At 42.8% G+C, this 18,867-nt stretch overlaps 2 protein-coding genes across 4 annotated transcripts; both read left to right on the top strand.

The window, feature by feature from the left end:
• Window positions 1-4,408: 4,408 nt before the first annotated feature.
• On the top strand, window positions 4,409-14,674 carry pdik1l (PDLIM1 interacting kinase 1 like). Of its 2 annotated transcripts, none has more exons than XM_068704605.1 (3): window positions 4,409-4,542; window positions 6,920-7,215; window positions 10,140-14,674. In XM_068704605.1, exons 2-3 carry the CDS (start codon window positions 6,931-6,933, stop codon window positions 10,878-10,880), a joined length of 1,026 nt encoding a protein of 341 aa, XP_068560706.1. In that variant the 5' UTR covers window positions 4,409-4,542; window positions 6,920-6,930; the 3' UTR covers window positions 10,881-14,674. The 2 variants fall into 2 exon arrangements, with proteins under 2 accessions (XP_068560706.1, XP_068560707.1); XM_068704606.1 differs by having other exon boundaries at window positions 4,409-4,654.
• Window positions 14,675-14,850: 176 nt separating this feature from the next.
• On the top strand, window positions 14,851-18,498 carry LOC137868077 (replication protein A 32 kDa subunit-like). 2 transcript variants are annotated; one of them, XM_068704597.1, is made up of 9 exons: window positions 14,851-14,916; window positions 15,015-15,061; window positions 15,162-15,263; window positions 16,305-16,418; window positions 16,521-16,592; window positions 16,701-16,808; window positions 17,008-17,121; window positions 17,847-17,944; window positions 18,082-18,498. In XM_068704597.1, the coding sequence occupies exons 1-9, from the start codon at window positions 14,904-14,906 to the stop codon at window positions 18,161-18,163; spliced, it is 750 nt and encodes a 249-aa protein (XP_068560698.1). In that variant the 5' UTR covers window positions 14,851-14,903; the 3' UTR covers window positions 18,164-18,498. The 2 variants fall into 2 exon arrangements, with proteins under 2 accessions (XP_068560698.1, XP_068560699.1); XM_068704598.1 differs by lacking the exon at window positions 17,847-17,944.
• Window positions 18,499-18,867: the final 369 nt, after the last annotated feature.

The following is an 18,867-nucleotide window of genomic DNA, read 5'->3' as shown; positions in this document are numbered from 1 at the left end:
TTTTTATTTTCAAAATGATGAAAAAAAAATAATGCTCTGTTGTAAATCGATAACAAAACTTTGCATTATTTCATTTAAAAAATTTTTTTTTATTACTACTCTTGAAAGATGAGGTAAACAATCCAACATGTGAATGTAATGAGAGAACACATATCCCGGGCTGCCAAATATTTTGCTAAAAGTTATTTGTGTCAGCCTTTATTGGAAAACATTTTCAGGTATTATAGTGAAAAGTGAATGTTACAACACAAGTGCCATAACCTCCACTTTCCAATGGGGTTGAACTGCTTTCAACTGTCATATCCCACTAAAAAAACCACACACACATGCATGTGAACAATAATTAAACTTTTTTTTCTAGTAGTGGCAAAATTTACGTCTTAATTACCAAGTTGCCATTTCATCATTTGAACTTATATGCAAGACCAGTATTGATTGTATGGCAGACTTTGTTTGTGAAACTGTGTTAATCTGAAGGAAACGTTCACACATATATGTCAGAGATTTTTCACATAAACAATTTGTCTTCACTTATTTTAGTGAAGGGGCTGAATGTATATAGATATTATCTTTTTTATATTACCTATTTATGCACAGTTGTGCTCCCTGAAGGGCAGACTGAACATTTGACAGCTGTAATAGTTTCATTTGTGACTTGCGTGCTGTGATTCAGAAATATCTTAAAGAAATGTTTGGCTTCCTTTGCACACATGCTGCGCAGCAAGTCACGACATTTTGTGCATCTTTTGGCAAATTCTGATGATTCTATTACCGTGTAATTGTTTGCAGACAGTGTGCTTACAACGGTGTCATTTTACAAATCTACAGCTTAACTGGATTGTCACTGCACAGTTAAAACACACAGCGTTCTAGCGTTTAATTTAATGCTTTGTCATTCACCTCGGTCTGCAATCGGTTTATTTAGCGTCTTCATTTTCAACTCAGGGAGAACTTTTTTTGATCAAGTGTCTTTTAGGATTTGTCCAGATGTTTAATTTTTACTCTCTTCGGGTGCCGGAAGAACCGACGCATCAGCTGCCAAATGAGCCATGCACTATCTTTATGTCATTTTCTGATACGCAACACGGACCAGGAAGTACTGTGTCCATCTTATTTGTCTTAAAGGAACCATCCACTCTAAACACTTTGTGCATCTTTCAGCATGATGTGCATTGCTTTTCTTAATAGAGGTTGTTCTTTGCTATTGTATTTGACATGGATAAGTGGTCAAACATGGACAATGTGACGTCTTTGTATGATATTCAGCAACAATAGAGTGGGACTGCTGTAGAGGGAAGTAGTAGCCTGTTTTTTTTTCTGATTGCTGAAGTATATTTCAAAAGGTTTAAGTGTCTGTTACGATGCTTTAACATGTAGCCACCTGGCCTACACCATGACATCCACATGGCCTTACTGAGTTACATAGCTAATAGATTAGCCGGTTAGCTTGCTAACTAGGCATCAGCATAGTTTAGTTTCCAGGCTTTGGAGTTTGTTTATATTCAGGGAGTCTTTACATACACTCTCCATTTACAGCATTGAAGAAATTGTTATTGTTCTCATGCCTGTGCATCAAGTAGGCCTATACGGCTGTCTTGGCTGGAGCCAAGGTGGGTTTAGCCTAGCTTAGCATCAAGCTTGGAAGCAAGCGGAAACAGCCAGTCTGTCTGTGTCCAAAGTTGAAGAAAATGCCCACCAGCTCTTATAAAACTCATTAGTTAACATGTTATATTATGTTATATAAAAACATAATTTTGTAAATTAGTGAACTTTATAGATGTTGGTTGGTGTATTTTGAAAATCAGCCAGGCTAATGGTTCCTGTAGCTAGCTGCTTCAGGAGGGAAACATCTATCCTCTTTTGGTGTTTTGTTTTTTCTCCACACGTATTAATATAATGTTCATGATGTGTCTGCATGATAATGAGTAGAATAATAGATTAGCTGTTTCATGTAGAAGGGGACCGGCGACTGAGCCCAGTGATTCCACAGCACAGAGGGTGTTCTAAAGCATCGGTATTGATCATCATTAATGATCATTACGCCTACATTATGTGCTTGAGTTCACCATGATGCTCACCGTGCTGCAGTACATTGGGGTCTAATCTACCATTTATAACACTCTAATTTAGCCCACGTCCCAGTGTTTTGTTGTGTTGTTGTTGTTTGTATTGCCTCTTATGTGTGACCAAGACGGAACTCGTCTTGTCAAAAATCTATACAAGTCTACCTCAGGTGTGATTTTGGACAGCTTGAGAACAGCATGTCCAAAAAACTGTTTTGTATGTATTGTAAATCATTTGTGGTTAAGTGGTCCATACATGTATTTATTACATTGTATTTTTAAATGTTGTTTTTAGTGTAATGTGTGCTACCTCATAGAACATACTCTACAATTTTTGCTCTGGTATCTTTATGCCAATTGTTGCTTCCCAATATAACAAGAGATCCAAAGTGGTGCTTTTTAATGACGTCTTAGCCTTGTTTCCAGGAAATAGAGAGACACAAAAGAACTGATAAATATACTAACAAGATGTTCACTTGCATTCTTCTACGAAGACACACCCATACATTTGCTTTGCAGAGCAGACACACCCACCATTTCTGTCTTTCTGGGAACTCCACTCCAACACCAAAGTCCCTCACCATAAACATGCATTATAAAGAATGTTTGGATTGAGCATGTTCATGTTGACCTTTGGGGTTAAGTTTCACCTTTTCTCAGTATTCAAGGTTGTTCTGAACACAAACTGGAACCTTATTTAACTTGATGTTTGAGTTTGTATTAAATTTGGATCATCTCTCCCCACCATGCTTGATTTTTCGTCCTGCAACTGAAAGATATTGTGCTGCAATACAAAGGTAATTAAAGATCTAACAGAACATTTGTGTTTCATCTAGTTTCTTCTGTCTACAATTTATGCTAATGACTGTCATACTTTTGAGAGACATTGATATCAGGTTCACATTTTAGATATTGTTGTGAGCAGTAAGTACAAAGGGTAATATTCAGTATTAATCAGTAAACATATTCATACATATTGCGTCAAATCTGATTCTGATTTCTGTCCAAGTTCTTCTGACGACTAGTGTATTGTTGTATTGATCTGTTCTTTGACAAAATGGCTTTCTAGCCTTGCTCTGAAGGAACATCAAGGAAGGAATGCAGATTATTTTACAGTTATAGACCTATTTAATAATAAGAAGCTAAACTCCTCAGCCTCAAATTACAGCTCAGGAAATGACACCTCGGTTTCATCCTGAAAAACACCAGAGAAAGAAAACAATGCCATAAAGAACAGATTTGTAGACTTTTATCACACGTCTATGTCAGTATCTCAACAAAAAATGTTAAATAAAGTTTCAGCAAGAATGGCATGCATATATCTGTGCAGGTGTTCATGTGCTTGTGTCCTCCCCCTGTTAGTGACAGTTCGGTTTGAAAGGGGAGGGTAGAGGGCCTCTGCATTGTACTAACTGGTTGCCTATTATATGGGGAACTTCATAAAACTGGCCAGATTTTGCCTAGGGTAGAGCCGGAAAGTGCTGTTATTTCCCTTCAAAATAAAGTGTATGAAATTGTCACCTTAGGGAAGAAAACAAACTGATCAATTAAATTGATAAATTATAGTCATGCAACTGTAAAAGTAAGCTTATGTGAAATAATGTGTATTATTGATATAATTTGTCATTCAGTAACAAGGCCTGCCATCAACTTAGTATATAATAAATAGGATTATGTTTGTTGTAATGAGACTTTTAAAGTTATTATAATATAATAATATATATATATATATATATATATGATGAATTGCTTATTTTTTCTTATCTAATCTATACCGGTCATTACTCAATAATTATTTCTAAAAATGAATATAATACATTCGAAAGCAGGTGATGGTGATTGGTCACTGTGCCACTAATGTGGGTGTTGTTAGCAGTCTTTAAATATCTACTTTATTTGAATCCAACATTGTTTATATGGTCCATATTTCCAGATTACTTAATTTGTTTGTGCATTATAAAAATATGTATGGAAATGTGTTCTTGTTTAGTTAGTTCATTTTAATATTATTCTATTTCATTGTATATATTGTGCATTTTATATTTAATATTTCCACTTTGTCATTGTTATTGTATATATTGTGCATTTTCATTTTTATATTTAATATTTTTTTTATCTATCTATCTATCTATCTATCTATCTATCTATCTATCTATCTATCTATCTATCTATCTGTCTGTCTGTCTGTCTGTCTGTCTGTCTGTCTATTTATTTATTTATTTATTTATTCTGTACCGGATCACAGAATGTTTTAGTGTTCCGTAACACACAGGACTTTTATTTTGAAACGCCTTAGCCGGAAGTTGCCCACCTCTGCGCTGCACGCACTCTGCCCAGCAGCTGCACGCTCTCACGTCGTCCAGTGTTTGACAAACCCCCTTGGTTTGACTGTGCGAGCAGAGAGAACGTGTGCGGCGGTAATGGCTGCCAGGGAGAGTGAGGAAGACAACAAATGAACCCCAGAGGAAAAGATTTGAAGGTGAGAATGAAAAGATGACAACTTGCAGCACAACAACAGCAACCGCAGCCTCTTCTTCTACGTTTACACCATTGTCTCGTCTGCTGCGGCTACTCGTCCGCTCGGCTCGCAGGTGTGTTTTGAGGGAATCTGGTTGAATTCTTGACGGAACACATATACACACACACACACACACACACACACACACACACACACACACACACACACACACACACACACACACACACACACATGCGCGCGCACACACACATACACACTTACTGGACAATAAGCTGTCCATTGACCCAGACGTTAGGACAGTTGAGGAGTCAGAGACTTGTATGAGGCTTGAATTGATACGTCTGCATCTAGCTTATATATATGTCGGGTGTGCTGGTGAGAGAGCTAGACTCTTTGTTAGCTGGTGTTAACGTGATCAGCTAACGTTAGCTCACAGACAACATCGTTAGCTGTCGGTGGCCTGGACACATTAGCTGTTAGCCTGGTAGCCAATCAGCCAAGTGGATGTCTAATTAGCCACATAGCAAGCTGGCTACAGCTCTGTCAACAGAGACAGCTTTGTTTCTCACCACCGAAATGTGACTGTGTCAAAGTGTATTTACATTCATCTTTAATAAAACATTAAAGTTTTGATATATTTGTCCACGTACAAGGCTGGTGTTGGAGTGAGTTTGAACTGTCAATGTTAGATTAGCAATTTTTAGCTTTTGTTGCTAACTTGTGTTTGGTAAACAGATGTTTTGCCGATAGTTTGTTATTGAAAGCAGCTCTTCAATAGTTTCACCAAGGTTACTTATATATATATATATATATATATATATATATATATATATATATATAATATAATATAATGAGGACCCACTCGTAATTAATTTAGTCCAGCAGATAGCAGTATGTCACATGTATATGCGACACAATAATGACATTGAATTGGCCAAACCAACACTTATGTATGATTTTGTAATGGTAATATTATTAATGTAATAACAGTCTATTGAATAACGTAAATTAACCGTAATAATTACTGTCAATACTACGTTGGTGGCGGTGAAAAGAAGTTATTTAATTAAAAGTAAAGCTGAATCTGTCCAGTAATCAGTCAATCGGCAGGAAATAAATTGACAGCGATTAAGTTATTTATAAAACACAACATTATCTATTTCCTGCCTTTCAGACGTGAATATGTGCTGCTATTCTCTGTATTATATCATTGTAACTTAAATGGCTTTGCACTAAATTATGAATTGATTAATCATTTAAATAATTTAATATCATTAATTATAAAAATAACATCCCTAACGTAAAGATGCCTGGCCCTGATTTCTTTCACATCTATTCTTTAAGAAGTACTTAAGTATCTTCATCAAGGCTGAATTTATTAGAATTCCTGATTCCGGTATTTGCAGCCCTAGTGCTATTTTTGGCTCTGACAGGTGTATCAGGATTATGTAACAACACAATAAGGATGAGTGAGACTGAGGATGGCATGATTTACTGACCTGTTCTGTTGAGGTGAGCCTTTCCCACACAATCCCATTTTAAATGTAAACTTCTTTGCAGCCTAAGGCCTCGGTGGCATAGCGATGTCTGGGGGATAATCGCATGTTGGTGTGACGCGCAGTCATAAACACCTCGACAAGGCAACATAATAACCCTGGAACAGATACCAGTTTGTGAAACTTGCTGTCACTTTAACACAATGGTTACATTTCGTGTCTCTAAAATGAGGTGTGGTTGGACATGCAGTGCTGTAAATGTGCTGATGGTGTTTGTGAAGGAGTGGTGTGTAGGTTCCCTCGTTCTGTTGTTTTAGTGCTTGAGAGATTCCTGTAGCTGCTGTTCTTATGTGATGTGCTCTGACACAATAAGAGACACAAGAAGAGATGCTGTTGTGTTTATTTGAGGGGAGGAAAAGAGATTGAATTTTAAGAGAAATTCATTGATTCAGAAGAAAGGAAATTTATTTTGTGGTTGGGGGACAGATGTCAGGTTTACTGGTCCACAAGAGGGAGCAAAAGTAATATAATGTTGACTTCCAAGGGTGTTTTGGGGAGTCTAGACCGTGGGGGAAATGCCAAATATACTTACCCCTAGAAAAGATATGAGGCTGCTTGCTGACAAGTGATGCCCAAATCACAAAAATATGATTCCTATACCTAACTATATCATAAGAGACTGATGTAAGCAACAGTCAGAGCTCAGCTGAAGCTAATATGAGGCTTTGGCAGCCGGAGTTACTTGGATTTAAGTGGTTTTCTTTGTTGTGGCTTTTATTGTTTATGGCCTAACTTTTAACGCAATATGTCGTGACTCTTATAAAATCAACTGGTCATAGCCTACAGTGTGAGATCACTAACCTCATGTTCTATGTCCGCAGTGAGGACTAGGATGGTAAGCAGCCAGCCGAAGTACGAGCTGATCCAGGAGGTGGGGCGTGGCAGTTACGGCGTGGTCTATGAGGCGGTGGTGAAGCGCACGGGGGTCCGGGTGGCGGTGAAGAAGATCCGCTGCCACTCTCCGGAGAATGTGGAGCTGGCACTGCGGGAGTTCTGGGCCCTCAGCAGCATCCAAAGCCAGCACCCAAACGTCATCCACCTGGAGGAGTGCATCCTGCAGCGGGACCAGCTGGCCCAGAGGATGAGCCACGGCTCCAGCTCCCCGCTCTACCTGGAGGTGAGGAGTCGGGATTCACCGCAACAAGCTTAATAATATTGTTAATTGTGGATATTGATTACTTCTTTAACGTGGCCCGACAAGTACTGAACGTTTGTTGTTTTTTTTGCAAAGTTACTGTACTGATAAAGTGCACGCTCAACACTTCCTGCTGCTGCTTCTTCAGAGTAAAAGTCTTCCAGCAAAGACGGTTGAATATAACTTTTACTTTGAATTGTTGCAAGAAATGTCACCGAGGAAATTGAAGCCTAGGGTTAGATGATGGATACTAACTAACCTAGATTTATCTATAATGAGGAGGAATAACCAGACTGTCAAGTACTGGAGAATTACAGGGAGTAGAAATTCCAGGTCTGGATTCTAGATCAGTGTGTCGGACAAAACATCTCTCCTACAGCTGTCCATGTTGCCAACATATGCTTTAGGAAAATACCGAGTGGTGTCTGAGCATTACCGCGAGATACATCAGAGACTCAGGGAGAGCAGTCAGAACTTCAAATCGAAAAGGAACTTTGTAAACCAATGTATATAATAATAATAATAATAATAATAATAATAATAATTGAATGAATCCCAAACATAACCATAAACCTCAATATTTAAAGTGCCCGCAACAGACAACACACTGACCCAAGACTGTTTGGTTGCTTACACCGCCTGCCAAAAGCAGATCTCGTTAATATCTGTATTCTGAATCTCTGTTGGCAAGACGTCGGGCCAAACATTCCCGTCCCACAAGTCACAGAGACGTGATCTCAGCCAGGACAGGAATCCAGCTCAACCCGCTGTAATGGGACATTTTGGTTGGCCACAAATAGACATAGATATATTTATTGTCGTGAATTGGAAGCTGGTTTTGCTTGACAAAGTGTACCGTGAGATGACATATGTTCAGCCCATCCACTACCCACCGCTGTTGACACATTGCTGTTGGCAAAGATGACTTTCTTTCTGTGACAATGTAGAGCTAATAGGCTAAATGTAAATGTCACCCAGTGGCTCAAAGTGAGTCATCGGCAGCAAGCTGTGGCTGTTTGTTGTGTAAATTGAGATTACAATTATGTAGACAGGAAAAAAAACATCAGCAGCACAAATATTGGCACTTTGAATAACGACTAAACAACGGTTGAACTGCGGTTTAGATATATATTCCCTCTGCGTGATGCCGATGAGCGGAAGAACTGGAACTTTTCTAGTTGGATCTGTGTCGACTTTGGCCTCCGTGTCCCCCCACCGTCACATGAACGTGTTGTCAGGTATTGGGGCGGGGGGGGGGGGTTCAACCTGTCTGCAGCCTGTCATGTTGCAGTGCCTCCCCGCTGTCTGACGGCGGGCGCACACCGGCGCTCTGCCGGTGCCTGATTATAGTCTCTCAGCGGCGCGCTGGGGGCCCATTGTCAGACCGCTCGCTCCGGTTTTTTCTGCAGCGCTAGCATTGGACGCTTTCCCAGAATCCTCCTTTTTTTTTTTTTCTTCATTGCTCTGTAATGTTCCAGTACGTGCTTACACGGGAACAAATGATAATAGGGCGGAATTATCTGACCGCACCAACTGTGGGATAATTTGCATCTCTTTTTTTTTTTTTTTTTGGGAGGGGGGGAGTGGATTCTCTGGCTAGTGGCACGTCAAACTATTTGCATCCATTTGTCTTTTACACACATCCAGAGCGTTTGTGAGGCAGTTGGCGTCAGAAGCCTCAACTGACACTTGAACTGATTTTTACTCTTCGGCTAACAGCTAACGCTTCAACTGCTTTCAGTGGTTACGCATCAACTCCGTTCAATTGCCTTCTTCTCTTACTCTTCAATTGATATTTCGTCTTCCTTCATCGGCCTTTACACGCCAGAGGAGTGATGAAAAAACACAAAAAAACTGTATATTTTAACAGTTAAAATATATATTGATGTGCGAAATATGCTTTCAGATGTCGGTCGAGGCCGCTTCCGTTGTTTTCAAAGTAAACATGGAGCGATGGAGGTCGGCACTTTAACTCCCATCGATTTAACTCTTCATCTGAGTTTTCCGTTTTAACGGCCACGTCAACTCCTAGCGTCATTTTTGACTTGTTCAAACTTTCCAAATAAAAAATTCTTTGCCGCAAACACACGCTGACATTTCCCCCACAAATGCAGCCGTTGATAATCGACATTTTTTTTCCTGTTACAAAACCTGCAGCTTTGCGGTGTCCCGTTGAAAAAAAACGCCAATCTATCAAATTCCAAGAAAGGCGCGTCCCGTTTAATCTTAATTTAATGTGAGATGGATGAAACCTCACAGGTTTGTGGTGCGCTGTCAAAAGAGGGAGATTAAATGACTTCCTGCGTGCCGGTATAAAAAGATGAGAGGCCTCTCGCACTGCTTTAGGGTTTTAAAAAAAGGATGGTGAGGAAACCTGTTATGAATACAAAGCCAGAACAACCTTGCCTGTTAAGTTATGAGTGACATGTTCTCCTCCTCACCCTGCAGGAGCTGGTTCACACTGTATCAGTAATCAGCTAGACCACACCTGAGTGACGTCATCAATTTGGTTGTGCTTGTCGCAGCGTTGTCTGTTGTGGTTTGAGCCGATGCTTCGATTTTAAGAATATTTCATTTAAATTTTTTTGCAGCGTTCAACAAAAGTTGCGGTGTGTAGTTCAGAGTTTATTCGGTTTTGGTTGCCGAAGCTTCCGACCGTTCGAGCTGTTCTTACGGAGACCGCCGTTCTTAACGATGACCCGATACAAAGTGCGGCAATAAACTGCGGCAAAGTGAAAGTAAAAGGCCAGACGTGCGACAACGAAACATAAAAAAATTCAGCACCTCTAAACGGATTAGTGCTTCAAAGTACGTGTCAGACGTCGCAGGAAAGGTAAAACCTGGCTGCAGCGGTGACAATCGCCTCCTTATGTCTCATGTTGACTTTGTCCTTTCTCTACATGCAGCTGGTGGAGACGTCTCTGAAGGGCGAGATCACGTTCGACCCGTGCTGTGCCTACTACCTGTGGTTCGTCATGGACTTCTGCGACGGCGGCGACATGAACGCCTACCTGCTGTCCCGCAAGCCCAGCCGCAAGACCAACACCAGCTTCATGCTGCAGCTGGGCAGCGCCCTGGCCTTCCTGCACCGCAACCAGATCATCCACCGCGACCTCAAACCGGACAACATCCTCATCTCGCAGGCCTGCACGCCGGCCGGCTCGTCCGAGCCCACCCTCAAAGTGGCCGACTTCGGCCTGAGCAAAGTGTGCTCCACCTCCGGGCTCAACCCGGAGGAGCCGGCCAGCGTCAACAAGTGCTTCCTGTCCACGGCGTGCGGGACGGACTTCTACATGGCGCCGGAGGTCTGGGAGGGCCACTACACGGCCAAAGCGGACATCTTCGCCCTGGGGGTGATCATCTGGGCCATGGTGGAGCGCATCACCTTCGTGGACGTGGAGACCCAGAAGGAGCTGCTGGGGAGCTACGTGCAGCAGGGCTCGGAGATCGTGCCCTTAGGGGAGGCCCTGCTGGAGAACCCGAAGATGGAGCTGCTGATCCCCGCCAGGAAAAAGAGCATGAACAGCCACATGAAGCAGCTGATCAGGGAGATGCTGGCGGCCAACCCTCAGGAGCGGCCCGACGCCTTTGAACTGGAGCTCCGGCTGGTCCGCATCGCCTGCAGAGAGCTGGACTGGGACACGTGATGGTCGAGCGCACGGCACCAGAGACACTGTACAACATCTCATTAGCTACTTAACCTAGATCACATAACGGGGTTTTTTTGTTTGTTTTTTAAACTCGGGAACAATAACTAGAACAGTCATCGTGTGTGTCATGGCTTAACTTCATTCACTGTCCGAGCACATGCGGTCCTCTGCAAGCTGCGTCTTTTTATACCGGAGGGGAGAGGTGTGACACCCACCGCCGCCGCCGCCGCCGCCACCGCTGCTGCTGCTGCTCCAAACTGCAGCTTAGTCTCAGGCTAATCACATCACAGCTTCCTTTTCCTCCTTCACAGAATCACCGGAGCGTGCTGGAAGAAAATGACCCCAAAAGTTCTGGATTCAACGAAGAAGAGAAAGTCAAAAAGCGAGACTTGTTTGTCTACAAACGCCGCCCTGGACTCGGTGCTAATTGTTCCTTAAATGCAATATGAGACGTTATCCTGTGATCACTGCGGCGGGCGGTTTATCCGATTTTGTTGAGTGTTGGAAGGCTTGACTTCAGCCTGGTACGCGACCACCAGCATTCATACCGACGTCAAAGATTTGGATTCTGTTGTCGGCATTATGCCCCTAATGCTCAGGTAAAACACACAGCATGGTGGTGTTTGTAGACAAACGTCTGCTGTCGCCGTTGAGTTTTGCGGGCTTGAAGCTTTGTTTGGTTTTCTGGGCGGGGAACATTTTATCAGTCGGCGACCGGCCAGCAGGTGCTTGTGGTCTTCTTTCTGCCCGCTACAGACTTCAAGATAAGTCCAGTGGTCCCAGACACGCCCCCCCCCCCCCCTCTAACCAGTCTACCAGAATGTACAGCGATCCAGACAGATCACCTTCATCTCTGTAGAGCCTTAAACACAAACATGAGGAGAGCTATAATGATAATACTGCTTTATTTCAACTTGGTTCTTATTTTCATATTAATAACTTATTAAATCGTCTTGGATAATCTTTCCACTGTTCCAACAATCAACTGTTTGAAAAATTTTTTTTGGTAATTTTTGAAATATTCTTTGATTTTTTTCTTTTTTTTTTTCCTAAATGAGGGATTATTACCCAAATTTCTGGTGCACTTATTTTCAAATAAACCAGTTAAGGTAATCTGATTACTTGTTAACAACCCGTCTGATCGCACTTCTAGCCCCATTGCTATCATAGCCGATAGAAACGATGTCCCCAATCTGTGAAAACAAAACCAAAGTTGTGATTTACCAGAATTATCCTCTTTATTAACGAGGCGAGCACACTACAGTAACGAGCGCACCGGTTCAAAAAGACTTAGCGGAGTCACAAATCCCTTCAACGTAAATTTAATTATCTGAAGGTTTGAGCTGCAGCGACATGAATATTTACATCTGAGTCCATTATTTAAAAAAAAAAAAAAAAAAAAATAGGTGAGGGATTCAGTGACTGTCACTGAAAGCACTTTTATTGAGTTGTTTATATTTATTCCTCACGACTACCTGCTGCGTGATCCGGAGGAGCTCCGGGAGGCTGGATTCGGCGCGATAGCTGCGTCGCTGTTTGTTTACCGAGCGAACACAATGTCAGCCGACGGTCGACTTATGCACGCTGGTGTCGCTCACCTTCAGGGAGGAAGCGAGAGAAGACACCAGCGCACACAATCCTCCATGAGCCAGAGGATCTCTTGCTTCTTCTTCTTCTTCTTTCTTTTTTTTCCTTCTTTTTTTTTCCGGGGGATACATAATACTGTTGTGTTTAACTTGATCTGCTCTCACTGTGTCACTGCTCCTCGTTTCCTTTTGGCTCTGGATCTTACAGTAATCCCTTTCTTCATGCTTCCGACAGGCTAATTCTAAGCCTGTTAAGCTGTTGCGGCGCTTGGCAAGAGGGATCGCGCTCGGGACCTCTTTTGCCTTTCAGGTCATACATAATTTTGTACACTTATACTAATTTAACAGGAACATGTATAAAAAAAAAAATAATTAAAAAAAAACAGTCCTCTCAAACTGTGGAGGAAAATTCAATTATTATTTTTTATCTCTTGTTGCCAATATTTACCGGCCTTCAATTTCCTGTCATGCGATTTTGCCTTATTTTCCGAAATTCACCGGCCTCGTTGATATTGCACTCAAACACAGGATTCGACAGAAGTTGTGCTGGAGAGCGCGCCGCGTTTCACCGACTCGGCGGCTTCGACGTGAACAGCAAAACGCCACAAATCGTTGCGTTTGAACCCGTCTCTGCCACAGGGCGTCCGTGCTGCGTTGGACAGCGTTGCGTTTCCCCTCAAGAACGTGGCGTTTGTGGTTTTTAATTTTCTGTTCGCGAGCAAAGTTTGGACCCAAAGTAGGTCGCCCACGTATCCGCGGAGCTCTGATCAGAGCAGAGGATGATGGGTAGAGTCATATCCGGCCAGATTTCTTCCTTCCGCCCCCCTTCTAGACAGGAGAGGAAGGAAGATGGTTGGCTTCCTGTGTGATCTTTGAGACGTTCGCCAAACAAACACTTAGCTCTGGGGTATTATCAGAGTTCACCCTTTTTGGTTTGTTCCATTAGATTCCTTTGCACATGTGTAAATACTGTACAGGGTCGGGATGAACAGTGTTGGTGTACATTTGACTGTGCTCTGTTTTCAGGAGCCTCACTTTGTTTGTAAATTGCTGTGATGGATTTACATTTTTTTTGTTTTTGGTTTTCTTAATTCAGCTTTCGGGGTCAGTCGTGGAAAAAGATGTGATTTATATTTGCAGGTCGATACTGTGGGGTGTGCTGGTGATAACTGTGTGTGTGTGTGTGTGTGTGTGTGTGTGTGTGTGTGTGTGTGTGTGTGTGTGTGTGTGTGTGTGTGTGTGTGTGTGTGTGTGTGTGTGTGTGTGTGTGTGTGTGTGTGTGTGTGTGTGTGTGTTCTTCTTAATTTGCGAATTGTGAATTTGGTGTAAGCGAAGCCTGGTTGCCGGGCAATTTTGAATTCCCGGGACATAAATCAAAACCTCACCGCGTTACCGGGCCCCGATCCAGGACCGCTGCTCTGATATCCGCCTGAACTCGGGACATTTCAGCTTAGGAGTGAAGTGTAGTTTGGGTTTAGGACAGCCGCAGTATCATTTTATTTAAGGGTAAAACCGATGCGTGGAAAGGAGCCAGTTGAGGTGGTTTTCGGGCATCTGGTGAGGATGCCGCCAGGGCGCTTCCCTAGGGAGGTGTTCCAGACACGACCGGCTGGGAGGAGACCCCGAGGGAGGCCCAGGACCAGGCGGAGGGACTGTATCTCCAAACTGGTCCTGGGAGCGCCTCGGGATCCCCCCTGGCTGATGTGGCACCGGGAAAGGGAAGTTTGGGGGGTCCACCTGCTGGAGCTGTTGCCCCCGAGACCCGATCCCAGATAAGAGGTTGAAGATGAGATGGAACAGTCAGCAGCATGGAAGTGAGAGGCAGCTTATAAAGGTTTTTCAGTAATATTGCTGTAACAGTTTCTGGTCAAGACAGCTGTCGCCATTTCTTGGTCTTGTTTCTTTGCACCAGTGGAACCTAATTTCCGCATCTTGTCGATTTACTAAGAACCGTTGGGTGAGATCAGCTGCTCAGCATTCCTCCTGGAATCAGTTCGACGGGCCTCTCTGCGTCTGACATATCTTCACTTCCAGGAGATAGACGCGGGACTGTGATACGAGTCCTGGATCAGGGTCACTCTCGCCATGAAATAATGTGTTAGACGAAGACCGCGTCTTCTTACACTCTTTTGTATGAACAATTTGTGTTGCTCTTTATGTCATTGTAACATATTTTGAAGAGATTAAAAATGAAGTTTATCAAAAGTCGGTCACTGTTGGAATTGATTTTTAATAAAACATGTAATTGCTTGAAGAAATGGAGCATGCAGACGGCTTTAAAACCTCCTCGGCTCACTTTCTCCTGGCCCTGCGCTGCATCACAGGTAATTGCTGTAATTCAGTTCACCTGCTCGTTAAAAGCTCGAGCTACATTAGCCGTGCTCTCCCAGTGCGTCCAGCCCGACTGGAGTTTAAGTACTGAAGACGTTTCGTCATGTGGAACCAAGGTGAGTTAGCAAATGTTGATGTCTCTCTCCCCCCCCCCCCCCCCCCCCAACAAATCTCTTTCTCTTGGTCTTTAAAACGGTCTTTTCACGTCGCACAGCTTGCAGTCAGCCCGCTGATGGGATGACCAGCCAGAAAGCGGGGAAGGTAGAGGTGCATCTTTACCTTCTGTTGACTGAAATAATCCGCGTGGAGGATCTGAAGACTGTAACGCATTCATTCCTTCAACCCCTGATCTCGACCGCAGAGGACGACTTGTCAGATTTTGCCGTGCACGGTGTCCCAGCTGCTGTCTGCTTCTCAAGACGGCAGTGACGCCTTTTCAATCTGCGGCTGGGAACTCAACCAGGTACGTGTAGCAATAAAAAACAACAACAATTCACAGCAGCCATTTTGACATTTCATTGCAAGTTTAATGAAATGGTTGTAATTGATCAAGTTGTCCCAGCAGTTCCAGGGAGCGATACCGAAGGGTCCGACTCGCCTCAATGGAACGGGGCCGTAATTCATGTATTTAATTACTCCTGTGTTTACCTGCAGTGACACAAATGCTGCCGTTTTAAAAGGCCTATAAAGCACAGGGCTGAGGGTTTGACTTCAGTCGCGTCACTTGGACTCGAGTCGAGACTTGCAAGTTGACTAACTTTAGGCTTTTGACTTGGGAGGATTAAAAAAAACAAGTCACAGCAGCCAATGCTTCTGACGATCATGTTGTGCAATGAGGAAGGAAATGTGTTCGTTAAGAGTCCACCAGCAGACGTTACACGAGATTACTGTGAAGATAAACTAAGGATGGGATCTCTGTTAACGTGCTCAGAAAAGTGAGAATTATCTATTATTTAACGACGAATAGGTAAATTGTGAGATCGAAAGCTTTAGAGCGCTACTAAATGGATCTTGAGGGGAGATTGTTTTGCCAACTGCTGTTTCCAAGCTCAAGAATGGACTCAAATAATGACTTTAAACACAAAGTTCAGGACTTGGACACGACTTTGGACTTGTTGATCCTGACAGATAACAATAACTTTGTCCCACTTCTGGCATATGGTACTTATGTGACTCTCCAACGGTCTACAGAGAGAATGTGAAACTGTCCAGATTATTAAAAGTTTTTACGTGGGGAAAATAAATCATTATCTATCTATCTATCTATCTATCTATCTATCTATCTATCTATCTATCTATCTCATATTCCATTATGAACACGTGCACAATGGATGTTTAAAAAATGTGCCAACCACGCTTTCTTGGATGTCATTGAAAGAAAAGAAAAAAACGGGTTAATGCCGTTTTTTTCCCACTTGCAGGAAAACAAAGAATATCCAAAATTGCCACATCCTTGAATGGACTTTGGTCTGCGGATAACTGCTTGTGTGTCCTCTCGCTGCAGGTGTCCGTCGTCGGCGCCATCGGAGGCTTGGCTCGCTTTGTGACAAACATCAAGTTCTCAGTGGATGACGTGACGGGTCCACCTTTGACCGTGAAGCAGTGGGTCAACGCAGAGGCCAGTAGCGTCAACGGGATCGGTTCACAACTACACATCTAGAACACAAACCGCGCTGTTTTTGCTGAATGACGTACGTTTCAAACTGTGTGTTTCTCACAGGACCGCACTCTGATGACGTCCACCTCTCCTGGAACATATGTGAAGGTTACTGGGCGTCTACGCAGTTTCAATGTAAGTGATGCAAACACCATTTTTGTTTTAGAGATGGGCTTTAAAAAGGGTGTGAGCATTGATTTTGGGAGAATATCTGTGATTTATTCCTTTTTAATGTTGCGTCAGGGTCAAAGGTCATTGCTGGCAGTAAATAGCCGATGTATCGAGGACCTGAATGAGATCACGTCCCACATGTTGGAAGTGGTGCACGCCCACATGCAGCTTTTTGGAAAGGTACACATGCTTGTGGAAGCTTTTGACCAGCAAAAAGACTTCAGAATTCAGACTGTGGTACAAAAATTCAACACTAAAACCCAGATTTTCATATACTCCATACTTTAGAGTTGATAAAGGTATTTTGTAAATGGCCTGATTCAATTCTCTGTCCCCTCAACGCGGATTTTTCTCTGTTTTTCTTATGTTGTTTATTCAGGAGTTTGACGTGAATATGAATGTCACTGCTGCCTCGCTGTCCCAAAGAGTCCCCAAGCGTAAAGGCGATCTTAAAGACATCTTACCGAACGGTTTGTCCACCCTCCAGGGTCAGGTGAGTGGGTTTAAAGGGTCAGTTCACTCTGATATAATGTTGTTTAATGCAACTCCTCATTTCACCAAATCTGTACAATGGAGGTTAAGAGTACAACGTTAGCAGTAGTGAAATTTATGGAACATATGCAAGGTTTAAATGGTTAATTATGATATAACAAGATGAAGTGAATATTGTTACACCAGGTTTTTTTGTGGTCATGAAACATGTTTCGCTAATTTGTTGCTGGCGTCTTGTTTTGACGAGATCCTTCTCATTTTGTAACAAGAAAGTCAGCCATGTTTGTTTCCATCAGCAGTGAATTACAGCAGCTTATTACTGCCTCCGTGACAAAGCAATCAGTTACTCATGGTGTAGTGAGGTGAATGGATTTTCCTTTTTATGGAGCTTACTGTCAATTATCACGTTGCATTTGACATGTGCATTGCAATACTACAAATAACTATAAAGTTTTATTTTTTTAATTGCATTTGGAAGAATCTGTAGTGTCTTTCCAGGGAATGTCCTCACTGTGCACAGTTTTCACCATTAGTCTTCACCATTAGTCCATGATGAAGACACGGTGCACAGTGAGGCCGTCCTAAGTAACCGCGACGCCGTCTCTCTGCAAAGTCACATTGCTGTTGACGAAGATGAAAAATGAAACCTTTCATGCATTAAAGTGAAATGCCACGACAGCGCCGCGAGGTTTGGGGAGAGTAATTGCTCGATTCCCCGTTTACAAGGTGTTGACCGTAGTCAGGAAGTTCTCTTTCCGCGACATCGGCGTCGGTTTCCGCGAACTGCTGACGGAGCTGGACTACCTCGGCAAGAGAGACGTCAGGTACGTCTTGACCTCGTACCTCTTTGTGCTGGATGAACGCGTGGCTTTGGGTGATGATGGATGATTGACAAAACAAGGACGGAGAATGAAATGCTTAAATCTTGCGACCCGTCTCTCTCTCCCCCTCTTCTGTACAGATCTTCCTTGACCTCGCTGATAAATCACGGTCACGTCTTCTGTACCGTGGATGAGAACCATTTCAAGTCGACGGAACACTAGCGGTCTACCAGAGAAGCATCCAAAGACATCGGATTGCAGCCGATCCGGATCTACACCGGATCTGCCCCACATCGACATGAATCTTGATTTCTTTTTTGGTTATATTTCGTTAGTTATGACGTAGCGTAGCAGATGGCTTAGTCTGTCTTGGTCTAAAGATGTTTAACTCTGTCCTACTGTTTCAATATACAGATTAGAAAACTGCCACAGGGTTTATGGCGTATCGTTTATTGCCTGTACGTAGTGATGTATTGCTCAGGCTTCTTATGTTTGACCATAATACTGTATATATTTTTAAGTTGTGTTCTGAATCTGTGGGTACCCTGCGTTTTGATGCTGTGTATATAAATAATGAAGATACAAATTAGTCCCCTGGCTTTTTATTTCAGATGCTTTCCTTTTTATAAGAGCTACAGTCTTCATATGTCTGTCTCCTTGTGGAACTCAGCGTCCCAGAATTTAATGTAGAAAACAAACGGGGGGGGGGGCGAAGTTGGTAGCAAAGCAAAACGACGATGACGCGCACAGCTTTTGTAAGATGAACACGTTATTTAATGTCAAAACATCTCGCAAGCTTATCGACAAGAGACTTCAGGCCCGATCCAGAAACCCAAATCGCGCTACGTTGACGACACCAAAACATGTCGCCTTTTGGACTTTTTTTTTTTTTTTTTTACTGAAGGAAAGCAAATCCGCCTCAGAAA

The sequence above is a fragment of the Cebidichthys violaceus genome, unplaced genomic scaffold (genome assembly GCF_023349555.1).
Source record: "Cebidichthys violaceus isolate CVI_PGR_0920_01 unplaced genomic scaffold, fCebVio1.0.p SCAF_96, whole genome shotgun sequence".
Classification (NCBI taxonomy): domain Eukaryota; kingdom Metazoa; phylum Chordata; class Actinopteri; order Perciformes; family Stichaeidae; genus Cebidichthys; species Cebidichthys violaceus.
Note: the sequence above shows the minus strand (reverse complement) of the source record. Positions and strands in the feature narration are given on the sequence as shown.

What these genes read in the sequence shown, in the direction of transcription:
- LOC137868077 (XM_068704597.1), top strand. An exon ending in AGCAGTGGGTCAACGCAGAG is followed by an intron (nt 16,419 to 16,520) that starts GCCAGTAGCGTC and finishes TGTTTCTCACAG; the next exon opens with GACCGCACTCTGATGACGTC. An exon ending in TGTCCACCCTCCAGGGTCAG is followed by an intron (nt 17,122 to 17,846) that starts GTGAGTGGGTTT and finishes CCCGTTTACAAG; the next exon opens with GTGTTGACCGTAGTCAGGAA.
- pdik1l (XM_068704605.1), top strand. Translation starts at nt 6,931, where the DNA reads ATGGTAAGCAGCCAGCCGAAGTACGAGCTGATCCAGGAGGTGGGGCGT. An exon ending in GCTCCCCGCTCTACCTGGAG is followed by an intron (nt 7,216 to 10,139) that starts GTGAGGAGTCGG and finishes CTCTACATGCAG; the next exon opens with CTGGTGGAGACGTCTCTGAA.